Raw genomic sequence first — 21110 nt, 5'->3', positions numbered from 1 at the left:
AGATAATATACAATTGTTTTATTCAGACACAAAATGAATCACCTTTCCCAAAAATTATAATAAATGAATTTTGATAATTATAAATAATTTCTATTATGAATAGTTCAAAGTAACTTAGCATTTTAGTCCAGGGAATAAGCAAAATTCAACCGTGTTTAGGACATCGTAATAGCGTGGCGTTTGACGAGTTTTTTCCGTTACCATATACCTATAGTAAAAAAACCTATACGTTTTTTGTAGAAATTTCGGCGTTTTTTTTTTAATTATTAACAATTTAGTGCGATTGTTTCAAGTTTTCGCTTATAATTAAAAAGGCATCTATCTATACTTAAACATAAAGATTTATTTGTAAACATGTTGAGAGAAACTTGCGTCTATAGCCGTCAAAGTGAAGTTTTCTATATGGCATGACGGTAATAGCCGTCCAAAACGAAACGGTCGTTTTTAGACAAAACGGCTATATCGGCACAAATGTACATTTACCGGCGTACAAGTAGAAGCCTAGTGTAATGTTTTGGAAACATTGTCTTAGTTTCGTTTTACACCTGTTGCACGACTTGCAAGCTGTAGCTTCAGTATGCACGTGGTTGTGAAGGAAGTAGTGCAATCGTGATTTCTTTTGAATTTATAGTTGTTATTGCTACATTTAACGATATTTATTGTTTATACTAGTTAGTATTTGTTTATTAATGATTTTACACTATAAATAGAAATAAAAAAAATTTAAATTTAAAATTTAAAAATTTAAAAATACTGTTTACTTTTTATTTTTTATGATTTTACATTTGAAATATAAATAAATAATAATAATGTAAATAAAATATTTCTTATGTATCGCACATCGGCAACAACACTGTCACAAGTCGAAATTCATTGTTTTTTTTTAAATTTTTGTTGCATGTTGAAGGTAACCGTGGATCTAACGATATAGGATCATGTTTATACTCATTTCTTAAAAATGAATTCTCTAAAGGCGTTCCTCTTGTGTTATACTGCGACAATTGCTATGGTCAAAACAAAAACAAATTTATAACCTCGTTACTTATTTATACAGAAAGCAAACTCAATATTCCTTCAATCTCTTTAAAGTTTTTGGTTGTTAATCATACGCAAAATGAAGGGGACAACATGCACTTCCTGATTGACAAACAAAAGAAAAATGTGCTAAGATCTGGTCCCATTTACACTCCTTCGCAGTGGATTTCTGTAATTTCTAATGCAAAAAAACTGGTACTCTATGCAAAATTATAGAAATGAATTTTACAGATTTTTTTGATATAGAACATTTGCAGGAGAAAATGGAAACGAATTTTGTTTTAAATTCGGATAGAGAAAAAGTTTTGTGGTCCGACATTGTAACATTAAAAGTATTTAAAGATGAAAAAATATTACAAAACTTCTTACAGTGATAGCAACTTCAAACAAATTTGAATTTGCAAAAAAACAACACCATTTGCTTAACTCATGATAATATTGAATTAAAACAGCTGTATACAGCACCACTGAAACTTACCCAAAATAAATTAGATGCCTTGAGCTTTTTATGCAACAAAAATCATGTCATTTTAAAATATCATTACTTTTATCGATCTTTAGGATGCAAAATAGACCTCCTCTCAAATTGTACGAGAGCAACATGCAACAGTCATCAAAGAAAGGCATGAAAACCAGTAGTTACTTTAAAATTAATGTTAAAAATCTAAATAGGTAGATGTTTCTAACGATTATTTTGTAAAAGGTAAAAAACAAATTTACTTTATGTTCTTATGCTTATTGCTTATATTAAATGTATTATGTCTTAATAATTATTGTAATCTATCACAATTTTCACGTTGAACCGCAATTTATGACTACTATGATCAGCAACAGTGGCATATTGTTGTAATACACATTTGGGTTTTCAGCAACACAGACACAATTGTTAATAATTAATACGTTAGTTTTAAATTTCTATAATACAAAACACTAATTGATAAAACAACCTAAATTAATCTTATTGAAGTAAAAATAACAACATTATCATTCAATTTATAGAAATATAATAATAGTCTCCCGTTTTATACCGCTGTCGCGGCTTTGGGAGTATAGCAGGGTAGTCTGCTATATCTAGAGCCTCCGGTATACAAGGAAGGTAACATGGCCAGTGCTACGCTTCAACCGTCTATTATTACCCCTGGTTTTACCCAAGGTACTCATTTTTATTCAGGCTGAGTCGACCTGGGGCCTATAGACATTTTTAAAATGTCTAGATGTTCTTGCCGGCGGTGGGATTCGAACCCCGGACCACCGGCTTGCGAGTCAAGCATCCTACCGCTTGCGCTACGCAGGCCCGCGTATATAGAAATAACCGAATGTTAAATAGTAAGAATAATCTTCATACCCGATTTACCCAAAATAGCAATTTTGGACTTATAACCGTGTTGTTGCTGAGGTGCGATATATTAAAGGAAAAACACGTTAAATACCTGGTATTGCGAAGCCCTGAGAAATGCTTATTTCCCTGGACTATTTCGTTAAGGTTAATAAATTTTACTACTTACGAATTTCATGGTGCTCGTTCACGTTCAAAACTTGATACTATCGTTTACTTCTTTAATGCTAGAATAACTGTGACTATGCGATCAATTGTCTATTTCTATTTATATTAAAGAAAAAAAGTACATTAAAACCTCAACGTTTGTACTTTCTCTGAATAAGCCACAAAATGATCGAATTTTTTTTGTTGACGGATCGCTCGTTATATTTAAGATTTAGAAAGTGAATTAGGTTTTTGTAAGTGACACTTTTTTTACAGGATCTTAATTTTGTATTTAAAATTGTTTGTATACAAAGTGTTCCGGAATATTAGAGAACTAAACTATTGATATTTTATTTTCTGTATATACAGTGGCGGCGCACGGTTATAATTTTATGTGGGCAAGATACATTTTGCGAGGCCCTCTGCTCGCGCATAAAGACAGATTTTTTAAAATAAAAAACATATTTCATTTCATTATTAAACTTTTATTCATACAAAATCTAGTCAAACTTACAACTAAACTAAAAATATTTAAGATATTAAGACCTACCAACGTTAAAAAACATTTTAATTGAAATATTACAGGAACAGGAAATTTTCTACTTTTTACACTGCTGAATTGTTTAATTACGTGCTCGTAATCTAGCTTGGATGCTATATCAGCCTCGATAGACAAAATTGCGACAGCAGAAAGTCTTTTGCGTGACATCGTCCTTCTTAAATAATTCTTGATGAGTCTTAATTTTGAGAAGCTCCTTTCAGCGGAGGCTGTACTAATTGGTATTGTTAATAATATTCTAATGACAATGTAAATGATTGGGTACATTTCTTAAGTTATTATCTGTAATGTATTGAAGCAACTGTTTCACATCTGTTATCAAGTTAGGTAAATTAGGGATCATTATTTGTAATTCTTCATATAATTATTCTTCGTTCACAAATTGTTGAGAGCACGAAATATGCCTCAAACTCATAAAACGGTCGTAAATCATAGGCGTTCCTAAAGTGTTTATTCATTAAATAATAATATAATGTTTTAATACTGTTATATATAATATTGATAATATTTTAATACTAATATATTTAGCAAAAAGACAATTAAAACTTTCACGACTAATGTTGGTTATTATATTATATTAATAAAAATAAGAATTTAACCAGTAACAATTTTGTAAATAAGAATACCTTATCTCTTTGGATATTTCAATACTAATCTTCGCGTTTAATCACTTTACTAGAAAACCTGGAATTCATATCCGAAGGTACTATCCGTTGCAAGATAATTAAGATGGAATTCCCCAGATTTTTAATAATATAATTATATTCGAAACTTAACTTGAAAGGGTGAAGTTATTACGAACGAAAACAATTTTTTTGTTTAGTACGTTTTTGATCGCATGTAATTTACGGCTCGTCGGTGTTTCCGCGTCTACGGCAGTAATTAGCGTCTCGAATATTTCTTTTGCGAATTATATGCAGTGCGTGAGTGATTGTTTATTCCATATACCTACGAACATCTACGTACCTTTCGCTCGTGCTCGTTTTGTTGGATTGTTTGTGATGGCTTCATCATCAAGTTTTACACCGGTACTGTTGCGTACAGTCAGTAAGTCTGTCTATTCACCAAGAGAGAAGACTATTGTCCTGAATGTTCACGATGCTCTGGTTTCTAAGAATCCCACAAACACTGTTCGCAACATAGTCGAAAGTTGTGCCAACATGACTGGCGTAGGAGAGTCAACTTTATATAGGTTCCTATCAGAAAGAAAAAAACACGGTATAGCTAACCCAAACACAAACGAAAACTTAAAGAGAGGGAAAAAGCCTATTGAAATTGATGAATTTGCCAAAAATGGTATTCGAAGGAAAATTCATGGATTTTTTTTCAAAAAAGAAATACCAAACCTAAATAAAATTTTACAAGAAGTTAGAGACGACCCGGATTTGCCTCATATCGGACGAACTAAATTTTGGCAAGTTTTAAAAGAATTAAATTTCCGGTGGGAGAAATCAGACCGAAAATCACTTTTGATTGACCGGGAGGAGAAGATGATGTTGGAGAAGAAATTATCTAAGATTCATACGACAATTCCGGGCTGAAGAAAGGCCCATCTTCTACCAGGATGAAACGTGGGTAAACTCAGGTCATACTCTAAAAAAAATTTGGTCAGATAAAAATATATTAAGCTCCAGGCAAGCCTTTATGGAAGGTTGGTCTACTGGTATCTCCCCACCTTCTGGTAAAGGCAGTAGATTAATAATTTCTCACATTGGCAGTGAAAAAGGATTTGTTAAGCATGGTTTGTTGAAATTTCATTCCAAAAGCACAAAAGACTATCACGAGGAGATGACAGCTGATGTTTTCGAAGAGTATTTTGAGCAAATGATTGAACACATACCACCAAATTCAATTATAGTATTAGATAATGCACCTTATCATTCACGACTAGTAGAAAGACTTCTAACGAATGCGTGGAAGAAACAGGATATTCTTGACTGGCTGCGGAATAAGTATCTGCCTTACGAAGATGGAATGGTAAAAGCAGAACTTTTAAAAATTGCCCGGCAACACAAATCTAAGTTCAAGAAATACGTAGTTGACAAAATGGCGGAAAGGCGAAACATCACAATCTTTAGACTTCCACCCTACCACTGCGAAATAAATCCAATTAAACTCATTTGGGCACAAATGAAAAGTTATGTGGCTAGAAAAAATACGTCATATAAAATACAAGCTGTACGTGAATTGTTATACGAGTCTTTATAACATATTACAAAACACAACTGGAAAGATGCAGTAAGACATGTAATAGAAGAAGAACAAAAAATGTGGGATATTGATAACATAATTGATGCGACCGTAGAGATTATTAACCTAATTATTAACCCTCAAGACGACTCGGATTCCGAAGTTGATCCTATTTATTTTGAATTTGAATAGTTTTCTAATCGTAATTATATAAGGTAAGTAATAGTAGTTGTAATCGTAAGGTATTAAAGGGGAAAGGCGCAAAATGTCGCCTGTCAAAATGTTCAATGTGTTTTAAATGTATCCATTTTTTTTTTCAAATCCTGAGAAAACTAAAAAGCATTTTTGAAAAATTTAAAGGCAGAATGAAATATTTTTTAGAATAAATAAAAAGTTTCTTTTGCATGCAATATTTTCAATTAAAAATTATACCTTAAACCGTCAGTTTTAGGTTGGTTTTTACTATTATATCGTATTACCTATCCTCTCTGTATTTCAGTTTTCTAATTAGGGTTAAACTTGTAGTGAGCTATCAACAAATTGTGAACCGACTGTAGTAAGGTTGAAAGTCACTCCTCTCACCAACTCGTAGGAGTGTGTGTAAATTTTGACAAGTCGATATTGATAATAATTGAATTCAATTATTATAGCATAATCAAAGACCATTTTCTTTTTCGTTACTCTTTTGTTTTTAAATTCGTTCGGCAGATAATAACAGCTTTTGTGAATAAATTGTTGAGCATCAGACAAGCATATTTAAAATGTATGCAAATGTTTAAGAGCAATGCTCAAATGGACTTGAACAGATTACCGTAGTTTGCTAATCACATTAACACGCGATAACAATTTATACCATACATGTAAAGATATTACGAAATCTAAACTAAGCATTTCATTTAATACTGAATCACAATCACTGAGAGTGTCTGATTATTCCGTTTGATTTTTTAAACTTTCTTTGCATCCTACCATCTCGTGTCTGATATAGGCTTCATGGTAAGTTTTAATTTGTCTTTGACCAATTCCCAGCGTTTGCTGGAATCTGAAAACAGCAAATAAATTTTTTGAATAAAACCAATAAATGTTTTTTTCCTGTCACCGAAGATATAGCGGCGTCTACCAACAGTAGATTCCACCTATGACAACCGCAGGGTGTGAAAAATGCCCTAGGATGTATATTTAATATTCGAGTTTTGACTCCACTATTTATGCCTACCATATTTGTGCCACTGTCGTATCCTTGGCCACGGCAATTTTGAATATCTAAGCCATTTTTTTCTAGTTCGCCTAGTATGGCATTACTTAAATACTTTCCTGTTGCCTCATTACAGCACACTAATCTACAGCAAGAAATTCAATAAAGTGTTCTTCTATTGTGCCCGTTGATGTATTACAAAATCTTCAGGTCACAGACATTTGTTCTACTTTACTACAGTTTCTAGTGCACATATAAAAATTTATATAACAATATTTTATGTTGACATTTTATTTAAAAAAAGTAATAAAAGTAAGAAAAATATTAGTGGAACTCCTCGTAAAAATATAGGTACAATTTCTTCAAATGCCAATACTTATATTTATCACAACAACTCTAGGTTATACAACTACTTTTGTTAATTAAACTAACAAGAAATCAATATAACTAAAAGCAACTCAAGATAAATGGTTTCATTTTTAGTACTTGTATGTAGTTATATCGTTTTATCTGAAATTAGTTGTTTTTAGAAACTCAGCTGAATGTTTTGCAATCGATGTAAGTGGTATATTTTTGCGTTCTATTTAATTGCTAATTTTAGGTTGCTCTATGTATCTTTATATATATATATATATATATATATATATATATATATATATATATATATATATATATATATATATATATATATATATATATATATATATATATAGTGTACTCCCTCTATAACGAACACGGTTATTACGAGGTTTCGCTTATAACGAGGTACATTAGATGTCCCGTGAAATTTCTATTGAACTATAACCCTTTATAGCGAGGTAAATTTGCTTATAACGAGAGAAAATAAGATTGAAAAACGTGTTTTTTACGTTTTGGCCCGGCCGTAGCTATAAATAAATACCCTTTTTAACTGCGGGCCGCCCTTAATAAACTTCTTACAATTTATGATTCTTAGTCGGAAATGTAAAATTTATGATTCACTAGTGTCATTGTAGGGTATTGACCATTCACATCTAATAATATGGGTCCTAATAGACAAGATGTAGAAAGTGTTTTAAAGGTTGTCAGAAACTTTATCAAAGGACAAAACGCAAATGAAGAAGCATAAAACTGTTTCACATCTTTAGAAAATATGATAGATAGAATACTGGACAATTTAAAGCTTGAAAATACGCTTTATACATACAGATTTTTTGTTTTAACGTATATAATTGACAATAAAAGTAAACAACTCTTTTTTGTTTTAATACATTTCATTGACAATAAAATTAAACAACTTTGTTTTAAAAACGCCATTCAAACAATATTTATTAGCATCTTATATTGCTTCGAATGCTTCACTATAGAAAGTTAATGTTTTAGAAAACTACATATTCATATGTATGCACAGTATTATTGTTGTTGGATATAACGAGATCCGCTTATAACGAGGTAATTAGTCTGCCATTTCAGTTCTCGTTATAGAGGGAGTCTACTGTATATATATATATATATATATATATATATATATATATATATATAAGAAAAAAGAAGTACTTGTGACTCGTTTGGAAAAAATATATAACTGTTTTGGATGGGTTGGAGTCAATAATTAAATAATTGACTCCAACCCATCCAAAACAGTTATATATATATATATATATATATATATATATATATATATATATATATATACAAGATGATTGATTAGTGTGAGAAAGCTCAGTAGATCTGTTATAGTAAAAATTACAAAAAAAAGTTATTGACAAAAATTGTAGGCAGCTTTAAACTCCGCATTTTAAAATTAGTTACAATCTTACAGGGTGTTTCATAAGATGGTGGTAGACCAAACTTATGTTTTTCTAAACAGAACACCCTGTATTTTATTTTAAATTTGAAATCTGCTTCACTTCCACATCACAACAATGTAAAGTTTTAGTATGTTATAACGGGTATTTAAAAAGTTATAACCAATATTACCTGAAAATCGTATCAAGTTTAACTCCCTGTATAATTAAAAAAGAGTATAGGAACATTAATCTATTGCAACCATAGTTTTTTCAAAATTGTTAAAAATTATAAAACATATTCGTTTTCATAATATTCGTTAAATCAAATACAGGGTAAGTTAAAATGCAAGTACATTATTTTCTTGGTAATTTTAAATAGAACACCCTGTATTTTATATCACTATCGAAAAGTAGTAATATCGTACTTCAAATTTTATGAAGTACTCTCTATACCTAAAGTTATCAGTTTTCTAGATATTTTTATTTTTCCATCAAAGTATTAATTTGGTAGATATTTTAACGTTTACCAATAAATATTGTTAGTTGGCCATGATTGATTTGTCAGAAACTGACAGATTGACATTAATGTTTATTAATTCAGTATTGGGGTACAACGTAAATTAGCAACAATTATTATTTAGTAATTCAGTAATTAATTCAATTTATATTAGCAATAATGAATTTTACTACTGATGAAATGGTAGATATGATCTGGATATTGGGGGAAATGAAAAGGATGAGGATGAAGAGGAAGGGGAGACATGTGACTACCTGGAAGAGGAACCAACGCTTCAGATTTGATTTTACTTTTTTAATTTTTTTAAATACTTATAATAAAAATAATTTTCTGCATTCTAGTTCGTTTATTTTCTTTTATTAACAACAAAAATATGGTGCTCTTGCAAAGATCTTTCAGGCAAAAACCGATAAATTTCTGTTTTCAAGTAAAACCCGATAAATAAAAAAAAAATCAAAAATAAAAACAGTAAAAAAAGATAATATATTAAAATTCTAGAATTTTATTACATGACATAACTACTATTTATTTCCAATATGATGTTTCTTTAAATTGTTATGGGCTTTTATCTCAAAATTGGAAAAAGTGGATTTATCGGTTTTTGTATGTATACTCCTCAATATATATATATATATATATATATATATATATATATATATATATATATATATATATATATATATATATATATATATATATATATATATATATATATATATATATATATATATATATATATATATATATATATATATATATATAGTGTGGGGGTTGACGCGCCCCCACCTAGGCCACGTCACTATTGACGGTATAAATGAACCGTCGTAGTGAGTGTAGTAGTGTTTGGGGGCTCGGGAGACTGAGACCTCGGAAGCCCTGAAGAAGACATCAGAAAGGATGTCGAAAGCTCGGCCCAATAGATATCGAGGCGGTTCAAGGTTGAACCCGGAAGACTGGTAAGTTTAATATTAATTTTTATAATAGTATTAATCTTAGCTCTAGGTTTAATATATATATATATATATATATATATATATATATATATATATAAAATAAAGTTTTATTTTGAGGTTGCAGTCATTAATAGGGCAGGAAAGTAAAACTCTTTGTTCTTATTCAAGCTTTCGCAAAATTTATTAGCTCGATACTAAGTTCGCGAGAAGAACCGCGTTAATAATTTAAAACTCGACGCTTCGACACCCATTTTGGAGCTACTATCAGGAGGGATATGGTTCCGTTCGAGTTCGGGGTCTTAATCTGCCTACTCCCCTCACTCGTGATGTACCAGTATCTTGTTCTCCAGAAATACGAGAACCATCAAACAGCACTGACGGTTCAGTGTCGAGCATTTACCACCGTATTTACGAACATTCTTTATCTGTAAAACATTCCGATACTACTTCAGGACTAGCCCAACATCATATTTAGACAGGTCACAAAAAAAATAAATCTAGAAAAAGCAAAAACCATTGCTCCTATCCTCCTCCTATCGAAATTGAAAAACTCTCCAACAGCGTAAACACTCGCGATGATGCTAAAAGATTGCCGGTAACATGGCGACCCACCTCGTCAACCGATCGTGCTCAGACCGTTTCCGCGCATACCGTTCCCGCGCATACCGTTCCCGCGCATACCGAGGGTATAAAAGCAGCTACACAGGATCAAACCAATGGTAGGTACGATGCCGGAAAACAAATATCTACAGAAAAAGATACCAGGGAGTCCATGACAGTATAACCCAAGGTCCGATAGGAGGCAATTCAACCAGTAGGTGGTCCAGAAGCGGGACGTCAAGAAAGAAGGCTATCTTAAGTTAAAATATCTTAGGTGTGAGATGTTTATTATATTAAGGGCAATAAACTTTATTATTTTTTATTTTATTTTATTTTTATTTAGACCGATGGACACTAGACATTGAGGAGTAGGAAGATTGAGACCTCACTGCCGTTTGACGGTTTAATAAAATTGAAAAAGTTTACATGTTGTATAACGGACTACACTCACCTGTTTACAGATGCAAAGGCTTACAAAGGCGCTTCTGTTGTTGAAGTAGGGCCACGAAATACGCTATTTCGTCTACTTCCGTGACGCTCGCTTCAGCATTCATTAAAATTTATGTTTGTGTTTTGCCCATAAAAATGCCAACTATTGCAAATTTAAAATATTCTGGAAATTATATCGACTGAATATGTTCACAAGAATATTTGTTCATTCTTCCTAAAACCCTCGTATTTGTTGAAAAACTATATAGACAACATATGTTAAAAATGTATTTAGTATAACTCGTATAACACTTAACACTCCAGTAAAGCGTAAACTTTAATAAATAATGTTCGTTACATGTTTGAAAGTACACTTTATTTAAGACATAAATGTTTTATATAAACACCAATGTTGGCATCGAGAATAATCTCACAGGATAACATTAATTGTTAAATTTTTAATCCTAGAAAATCGATGTAAAGTCAGTAAACAGTAAAGTCTGTGGCTTTTAGCCAATAAACTGTTAGTACTATTTTTTGTAATTGATTTAATTGCAGAAGTGTTCAATTATGTGGACTCTGACAACTCTTTTTTTTATTAATTGTGAAATTGCATGACATTTACGGTCTAATAAAAACTGTACTACAATTATCTAAAAATAAATACCGAGTAAAGAGTTTCCTATACTCTAACAATAATTGTTGATCAAAATAGAATACAGTTATTTTGTCACATACTTTTGAAGTTATACTTCTATACGCGCGCTCCACGTTGGAAATTTACATGAGAGTGAATCTGTGAAACCATTACATATGTAAGATAATGAGTAAGAGCGAGACAGAAGATATATTTTCTCTCTCTTCCTCTCTCGAGAATAAAAATGTTCCTTTTGTATATATATTTAATATTATATATTACATAATATTGTATATATAATATTATATATAATATAATATGTATTAATATTATTATTTATGTGATATGTTGTGTATTATTTAAAATTAAACGTTTATAATTATTTTAGGCTTTTGTATTTTCAAAATAATCACTGTTTTACCGAAAACTGTCAATTTTAAAAACCGTTAGTGTCATGTCTAATTGGCAAATCCTTTACGTGTTTGGTTCATACGCTGGTAGTTGTGAGTTTGAATCCCAATTATGAATTCCGTTTTTTATTTTTGAAATATTTAAAAACCTCACGTTAATCTTATTAAATATATGTAATATACGCAAAAAACATAAATTTTAAAATAAAATGAAAATTTACAACATAATCCGAGTTGATGGTTTTTTATTTTTATCTTCGTAAAGTAAGTTATATGTATATTGGCAGTTTTAAATACTTATGAATATTACATTTTATTTTTTATATTGAATTATGTTGCAGTGTATTTATTGTTTTGTAATTTTTATATTAATAACAAAATAAACAATGAATTTTACTGCAGAGTATGTTTAAAATTTTTTTTTCATTCAACTCTTTTTATACATATATAAAAATAATATACTCCTATTACAGGTCAAATGTTTATATACAGCAAACGATGCACCATATACCTATATAACTAATTCTTTTTCTCTTACTGCTCTCTCTTACCTATAGCATTACATATGTAATGATTGTGCAGATTGACTCCTATATAAATTTTTAACGGCGAACGCGTGTATAGAAGAATAACTTCTACCGGCAGTCCCACTGGACTGCCACACCCGTTTTTTTGTCATATACAAACTTTTATTTACTTTGCTTACCACAGAAGGATTAAAAAAAAACAATAAATTTTATAAATTAATATCTCAGGGATATTTCGTCACCTCAATACTACAACTAGGTAACTCAAATATAACACTTTTGAAAAAATAGCTTTTAAAGACAATATTAAAGCTTTATTCCGTTTTTAACATTCTTACCTTCTTTACTCACTATCCATGAGGTTTAATAATGGATATATTTTTCAAGATTAGGATATCAGAAAATCAGGAGAAAAGTTGGAAAGGTCCCAGATGACTTTGTTTATAACCGATCTAGAACCTTGATAATTTAGTGGAACATTACAAATTTATCAAAATTTTTGGGGGTTATACACCCGAAAAATATACTGCTAATAAATAACGAGTTTTTGTCGAATCTAGTAATAGAGAAAAACTAATCATGTCTCCCCGTATTTCGGGAGACTTGATCCTTGTGTATGGGTGACTTGATTATACCTTCCTAGATTTACAATAATAAAATAAAACCAAAAATTGGATGCTGAAAACTTACTTTACTCAGTCATGACATAATAAATAATATTATTAAAAATAGAAACACTTTCTAGCAGAAAATTATATTCAAAAAGTTATAAAAGTGAAAAAAAATTATTGTTTAATATTGAACATTCTCAGTGATTTAGGAAAGACAAAACATCCTATGCGCTTACTGTAGCTCCTAAAAGTCGGGCTTGGTAACTTTTTTAAAATTTGGTCACGTGCGACTTCACCCATGTCTTCTTTTTCTGGCCACTTAAATGTTTTGTAATCTCTTTTTTGGGCAAATTTGATTTTAAAATCCTCGTTCTTTCTTCCCGTTATCTGTCCTACGTAACGATGGACTAAGTTTCTTTCGGAGATAAAGCTTACAATTACCCAATCTTGCACACTCGTCACCTTCTGTTTCTGATTCACATTCAGTATCTGTCTCTACTTGCATTTCATCATTAGGATCATATTCAGACTCTGACGACGGTAGCATAATGTCACTGCCCCCCGAACTTGAAGATTCCCTTGAACTTTTTGTTTAGTCATTTTTTTAAGTCCTCTTACTTTGGGTTTTGCTCTTTTACTATTTTTTTTTCTTCTTTAACTCTAACTTCAGCTTCAAGCGCAAGTTTTTCTGGTGTAGCTGTGAGAATTTTCGTAGTTGCTCGCTTTCTAGTCTGATCATTTCTGGGCTACTAAAAGTGGCAGAAGTGAAAGGCTGGTTATTGTGCTCCATTGATGTTTGTTGTAGCTAATCATTTTGTGAAGTATCTCCATTTACAGGATGTGATCTAATTATTTGAGGTGTGGTAAAAGTAGCAGTAGAAGTAGAAGGCTGGTTTTTGTCTTCTATTAGTGTTCGTCGTATTTGTTGATTATGTGAAATCGATCCAGTTAAGGAAGATGGTCTAATTATTTCAGGAGTGGTGAAAGTGCCAGTAGAAGTGGAGGGTTCGTTATTGTTATCTATTGCTGGTGTTGCAACATCAAACTGAGATAAAGTAGAATTATTTTCCGGATCTTAGCGATCAGTAACATACGCCGACATAAAATCTTCATCGGTAAAAATATTGGAATTGAAAGGCCATAACTCTGAATCCGCTTTCAATATTACGTGGAATAAATTCTAATGGGAAAGCGTAAGCCAAGCATCCTCCGAATTCGTATATTGTAATTGTCCTTCCTGGGTGGGTCACCATCCAATCGTCACAGGCAGTATTATAGAAACTCTTGAGAGGGCCAAATACACTCCTGTCTAACGCCTGGAGCTTATGCGACGTGTGTGGTGGTATGGTAAGAAGAATTATTCCGTGTTCTTTGGCATACGTTATGGCTTCGAGAGTAACGTGGCTATCATGATTGTCCATTATGATTAAACATTTATTGTCGGTAGTAGCCTTTACATGTTTTTGAAATTGTTCCAAAAATTTGATAAAATTAGAAGCGGTCATCCATCCACTTTCATAAACTACGCCGGTAGTCCCTGGTGGGCTATTATCAATCATGCGATCTTGCCAAAGTTTTCGAGGGAAAACCATAAAAGGCCGTATATGGTTTCCAATGGTATTGATTACACAACAAACAGTTACTGTTACTCCACGTTCCCCTGAGGTAATTTTACCAACGTGCTTTTCACCTTTGCATGCAATGATCTTCTTTGGCTTATGGACAGTGGAAAGTCCAGTTTTGTCCACGCTCCAAATTGCTTCTGGCCCAGTTCCATGGTTTTCAAGAACTGTCTTAATTTCCGAAAAATTTTGATACATTATTTCTGTTGAAACTAGTTGCTCTAGAAAGACTAGTTGCTTCCGGAGAGCGTAGTGATAAGGTCTTCATCCTCTTCAGAAATCCGTATAACCAGTCGTAACTGGCTTGCTTATGTTTATTCCACGAAGCAGGTATTTTTTTACTATTTCTTACGGCACACTCGTACGCCAGTTCTTTGGCCCTCTGGCTGTCGACTGGTGTTCTTTTCTTGGCACCTTTTGTATTGACATGACATATCTATAACATAAAAAACATTCATCTATAAGGAGTTTCTGGGAGACTTGATTTCGGGATCATATCTCCCAGATAAGAAGGAATCAAGTCTCCCCCAAGAGGATATTTTAATATTTTAGTCGATAAAAATATGACAACAAACTAGAACTCACTGTAAACTATGCAAAACGTAAACTAAATGATTATGGTGTTAAATAAAAATTATGCGAAACACTCACCTACACAAATAGTAACTCTTCTCCCTTAGGCTTTATACCAAAAATCCAGTTATGTATTATACTATAAATTTTGTGTGTTGGCCCTTGTTCTTGTTGAACAAGTAACATCAGAACTAGTAGAAGTTATTTTTTTATTTCCTATGTTAAAATTACATACTGTTATACATAAAAAATAAAAAAGTACCCGGTAATATTTAAAAAACGGGTGTGGCAGTCCAGTGGGACTGCCGGTAGAAGTTATACTTCTATACACGTGTTCGCCGTTAAAAATTTATATAGGAGTCAATCTGCACAATCATTACATATGTAATGCTATAGGTAAGAGAGAGCAGAAAGAGAAAAATAATTAGTTATATAGGTATATGGTGCATCGTTTGCTGTATATAAACATTTGACCTGTAATAGGAGTATAGTAAATGAAGGATTGTATCAATATTTTAATGAAAATATATATTTTTATTTTTATATATGTATAAAAGGAGTCAAATGCAAAAAAAAATACACATACTCTGTAAAATTCATTGTTTATTTTGTTATTAATATAAAAATTACAATACAATAAATACACTGCAACATAATTCAATATAATAATACAATATAAATTGAAATGTAATATTCATAAGTATTTAAAACTGCCAATATACATATAACTTACTTTACGAAGATAAAAATATGTTTGTGTTGTAAATTTTCATTTTATTTTAAAATTTATGTTTTTTGCGTATATTACATATATTTAATAAGATTAACGTGAGGTTTTTAAATATTTCAAAAATAAAAAAGGAAATTCATAATTGGGATTCGAACTCACAACCACCAGCGTATGAACCAAACACGTAAAGGATTTGCCAATTAGACATGACATTAACGAATTTCAAAATTGACAGTTCTCGGTAAAACAGTGATTATTTTGAAATACAAAAGCCTAAAATAATTATAAACGTTTAATTTTAAATAATACAAAACATATCACATAAATAATAATATTAATACATATTATATTATATATAATATTATATATATATATATATATATATATATATATATATATATATATATATATATAATATATATATATATAATATTAAATACAAAAGGAACATTTTTATTCTCGAGAGAGGAAGAGATAGAAAATATATCTTCTGTCTCTGCCTTACTCATTATCTTACATATGTAATGGTTTCACAGATTCACTCTCATGCAAATTTCCAACGCCGATCGTGCGTATAGAAGTATAACTTCAAAAAAATAAATTGTTTAAAAAACTACTTTATTAAGAATAATTTTGATATGAAACAATTTCTAATTTCTAAAGAGGCACAAATAGATAACTTCTACAAGAATCACCTTCATAGTCTTGGCCATCAGCTATTTCACTTAAATCTTCTTTAATATCGTATGGCAGACTGGTGTAAAATGGCCTGCAGGAATCTCCCAAAGCAGGTAGTTTCATAGAAAATAGTGACATCAGATCTTTATATTTTTGTATTGGATATTGGAATCGGTAATTGGTACGAAGGTTCTAAAGGCGATTGAATGGAAGAGCGGGTCCGTTTGGTTAAATTCAAATGTCTAAAACCTTCATCAGAAAACGATTCTTTGAACTTCATAATGAACGGCTTTGACTTCCTAAATTTAAGCCACCACATCTTTTGCTAAAGCACAACATATCCATTTTCATCCTTTTTCCAAATAGTTATCCTTTACATTTTTTTTTTAATCTTTTATGCCCGGTTGATCCAAATCATGAACAAAATAGGATTTGTCTCTCTTTCTTCTTACTCTCTGAAGAATTTGCTTTCAATCTTCAGGCCCAAGGCTTTCCCTACAGGTTTGAATTCTGTGTTAATTGCAGAGTGAATAGAATCACCTTCCATCTTACTGTGTCTAGAAACGAAGAACTTCATATTAATGACTTCCAGTTTATTTAAATCATTTACTGCCTTTATTAACATTGCCGCAGTAAACTGATTAAAGTTTTGACCCCGACATCTGTCACTAAAAAAGGTGACACAGATTGTTGTATCTGGTAGTGATTTAAGATAAATATAAATTGCAATTGCTATTTTACAACTTCTTCGGGATCCTTAAGTCTCATTCCAAATGAAACAATTTCCTTGCTTACTGACAACATTGTAAATGGTGAATTTGTAGTTAGGAAGCCTACGTTTATAAAAGAGTGCATTATTTGTTGCATCAGAAGGTACTAATAAAACTTGCTGGAGATCAAAATTGGCACATATGTGTGCACCATTAGAAAATTCAGCATCAACTCGATCTTTAAGTTTTTAGGTTCGAGCTTGATTCTTAAGAAAGAGCTTCATAATCTATTTTGAGCAACAATTTCTCATTAGTGGTTGCACTGATATAATGAGAACAAACACAACACTGATCTTTTTTAAGATAATGGAAACCTAGATTAAAATTTTCATTAAAAATTTTTCTATACATTGCCAAGCTAACTTTCTCTTCAGCTCTTGAATCACATAACTCACAATACAGTCTATACATCAGAGTGATATTTAACGATGATTCAAGATAATGCCGTTCAACAGATGATCGGCAATAATAGAATGGTACAGTACGAAAGCTTTCAATATGTGACTTAACATTTTCCAAAACTGTCGAATCAGTTACGTTTTTCACGTGATTTCCCCTGTTATCACCCTCTGTTGTATTTTTAGATGTTCGCTTTTCCATAGCAACATCAACTAATCCCTTCTTAATTCCTAGTGTATTGCCTATTATAATTTGCCGTTGCCTATTATAATCTGTCAGTGCATAGTAACCTTCAAAAATTCTCGTTCTGTCCAGTTTAGTTAGCTTACTATAACACTGGTTTTGACAGTTGATGGGGCAAGCGGGTTTCATTGTTACTTAGTAACTTCAGGAAATGTTTCGATGCCATCTAGAACAATGTTGCTTTTATTCCTACATTTGGTTGGTGAAAGCATGTTGTCAACTTCATCATTAGATGACGTTTTTTCTTGGCAGGTAAATATTCTGAATAAGTTTCTGAAGAAAAAAGTTCTGCCACAGCTTTAATGTCATTTGCGTCATAGTCCTCAATTGTAGCCACCTGCCTTGTTATGCTCTAAAATATAAATAGTAGTACTTTCATTTTAATCTAGTTGTTGCATTGAGGTGACGATTTATGCTTCATATCTTACTTCTGTATTAATTTTAGATTCATAAAAGCCAATTGGAAATAAAAACCCAAATATAAAAAAAAAACAATTTATTGACATAAAAAAAAACAGAAATAGTTATAGGTATACCGAAGCAAAACTTCACATAAAAGAAAGTTATGCTTTGTAAATGCAACAATAATGTATTCCTAATAATTATCTGATCATACATTTTTCAATTCTACATTCATAAATGTCGTTTTTTTAAAATTGTTTTTAAAATTTAAACGTCAATGTTTGCTAAAATTTTTAGTTTACATAATAATCTCTCTCTATTTAAAAAACAAATATTGATATCAGCAATAATATATTTTCTTAACCCTTTCATTATATTTAAAATGGTACTTAACGGTTCAATAATTTACAGGTAACTAAAACTGAAATATTTCAGGGTGGGCATAAAAATATTACGATTTGGTGGCCGAAGCCTTTATTTATTTATTATTATTTTTTGAAGGTTGTCCTGAAAATAAACAGTAATTATTAAAATTTCCAGTGCTGCGTGCTGGGACTTCTTCTGTTGGTAGAGCTACGAATTATCTAGACTTTATATATTTGCCAGGATTTGCTGTTTTGGTCTTTTGTGCTTCCATCGATGGAACGCACCATATCTTATTATCTCTCGCAGGATCGGGTGATTCTCTAATTCCGCAAACTTTTTTCTGCCATTTCTGCCATTTTATCTATCACCCTTACTTGTTGCAGTTCTCTAAACAGAAAGCATTCAGCGACGTATCTGGATACATTTACCTCTTCTCGGAGGTTCTTTTGTGGGCTGCTTGTATTTTCTTTTTATTTGCGTTGCTTTTGTGTCTCCATGCGAGAGATGCATATGTGATTATTGGGAGTACGATGCTTTTTATCAGTTTCATTTTCGTCTTTATGCGCAGTTTTACTTGGTCATGCATTAAGCACTTTATGCAAAGTGCTTAATGCATGACCAATAGCAAACTTAAGAATGAAATATTTCAATTGGCATGCCTTAAAAAACAGTGGAATATTGAACAAGACGTATATCCAACAAACAAAAAAGAAATAAAACTACAAAACGAAGAATTTTTACCGGAAGTAAACGCTTGGGCATCAGGGAAGTGTAAAGAATAAACCTCTCCAAGTTGTGACCTATATTATTAAAAGAAATACACTGGGTTCCTATAAAGAAATAAAGAGGATACTAAATATGCGTACCTATGTTTCCCTAGACTGACGGCTTTCTACTTTCTATTCAGGATCAGGTTATTCCAACTAAAAATTACCTGAAATATATTGTTAAAGATCATTAAGTCCAAAATGACAAATGCCGATATGGATGCCAAGCCCAAGAAACCATCCAACATTTTACCGGGAGCTGCCAGGTGTTTGTCGGCACTGCTTATAAACTACACTATGACTCAGTAGGAAAGATTATCTAATAAGAACTAGCTGACAAACTGGGATTTCTCTCCAAACCGACCGAAAAATAATAACTGTAAGCTATGGTGAGACCGCACTGTGCTCACAGACCAACCAGTGGCACATAATAGACCGGATCTCATACTAATTAATAAACTTACTATTAGGCAAGGACCACTTATTGATGTGGCGATACCTAACACCAATAATTTGCGTGTTAAATACAATGAAAAGATTGTCAAGTACAGAGATCTAGAAATACAAATTAGGAGACAATGGAGAATGGAAAGTACCCAGATAGTACCTTTTATTCTATCTGCTACTGCTGTTATTTCCAAAAACCTCCTAGAGAACATAAAACAGCTGGGTCTAAATGAACATCTCTATAAGGCCATGCAGAAAGCTGTACTCCTCGCGACGTCCAGATGTGTACGAAAATCTGCTTGAATGTGAATAAAGATGTTCATGTATACTTCATATCTTTTGAAAAAGCCTTCGACAGCGTAAGACATGTTCAATTCGTGGCAATCTTAAAACAAAAATATATAAATAAATAAGATATAAGAATTATAGAAAATCTTTATTCTAACCAGACACATAAAAGTAGACAACACAAAATCAAAAAACATCAAAATTAAACAAGAGGTAAGACAAAGGTGCAAATTATCAGAGCTGCTGAAGCTCAATGATGAGCCACAACACATCTGCTACAATGGTAATGACCATGATGATAATGAAGGCGAGTCTGCATTCTTTTTCCATTACTCTTTAACTTGCACTTTGATGCGATCACTTAGAAGAAACTGGACAATGACACTACGGGAATTAAAGTAAACGAAATCCTTTTTAAAAACCTGAGATACGCAGCCGATACTGTGTGATTATTGGAGAATATTGATGATATTGAAAGAATAATTCTTCAAATGTCGAAAGTATATACAGCTTGTCTAAACTATGGCTTAAACATAAACCTGGACAAAATAAAGTTTCTCATATTTACTAAGAGACCCAATAATAGTAATCGACGTTTTGGAACACGGTCAAAAGCTTTGGAGAAGTCTAAGTAGACTACATCGACAGGATTCCGATTGTTTAAAGATAATGACCAATCATTTACACAATGAAGTAAGTTTGTGATCGTTAAACGACCTTCGATAAAGCCATGCTGTTGGTGAGGGATGACATTTTCTTGAAGAAGAAACTCAGACATAGCTTCCGAAATAATCGATTCCATGACCTTGCCGACAATAGGAACCAGGCTAATTGGACGATAATTATTGCAATGAAGTTTATTTCCTTTCTTGAATATAGGAGTAACCGAAGCCAATTTCCAGGACGAGGG

General features: G+C 31.6%; 2 protein-coding genes across 2 annotated transcripts in view; one reads left to right on the top strand and one right to left on the bottom strand.

Moving 5' to 3' along the window:
* The window catches only part of LOC140448108 (pickpocket protein 28-like), a 93107-nt gene that overhangs the window by 2783 nt on the left and 69214 nt on the right, over positions 1-21110 (top strand). The gene's annotated exons all lie outside the window — the stretch shown is intronic.
* LOC140449141 (uncharacterized) lies at positions 13721-14735 on the bottom strand. The gene is made up of 2 exons (XM_072542290.1): positions 14084-14735; positions 13721-13941 (listed from the first exon to the last, which is right to left on the bottom strand). The coding sequence occupies exons 1-2, from the start codon at positions 14733-14735 to the stop codon at positions 13721-13723; spliced, it is 873 nt and encodes a 290-aa protein (XP_072398391.1).

The sequence above is a fragment of the Diabrotica undecimpunctata genome, chromosome 8 (assembly GCF_040954645.1).
Source record: "Diabrotica undecimpunctata isolate CICGRU chromosome 8, icDiaUnde3, whole genome shotgun sequence".
Taxonomy (NCBI): Eukaryota; Metazoa; Arthropoda; class Insecta; order Coleoptera; family Chrysomelidae; genus Diabrotica; species Diabrotica undecimpunctata.
The sequence above is the reverse complement of the archived record's forward strand: the minus strand, read 5'-3'. Positions and strand labels throughout refer to the sequence as shown.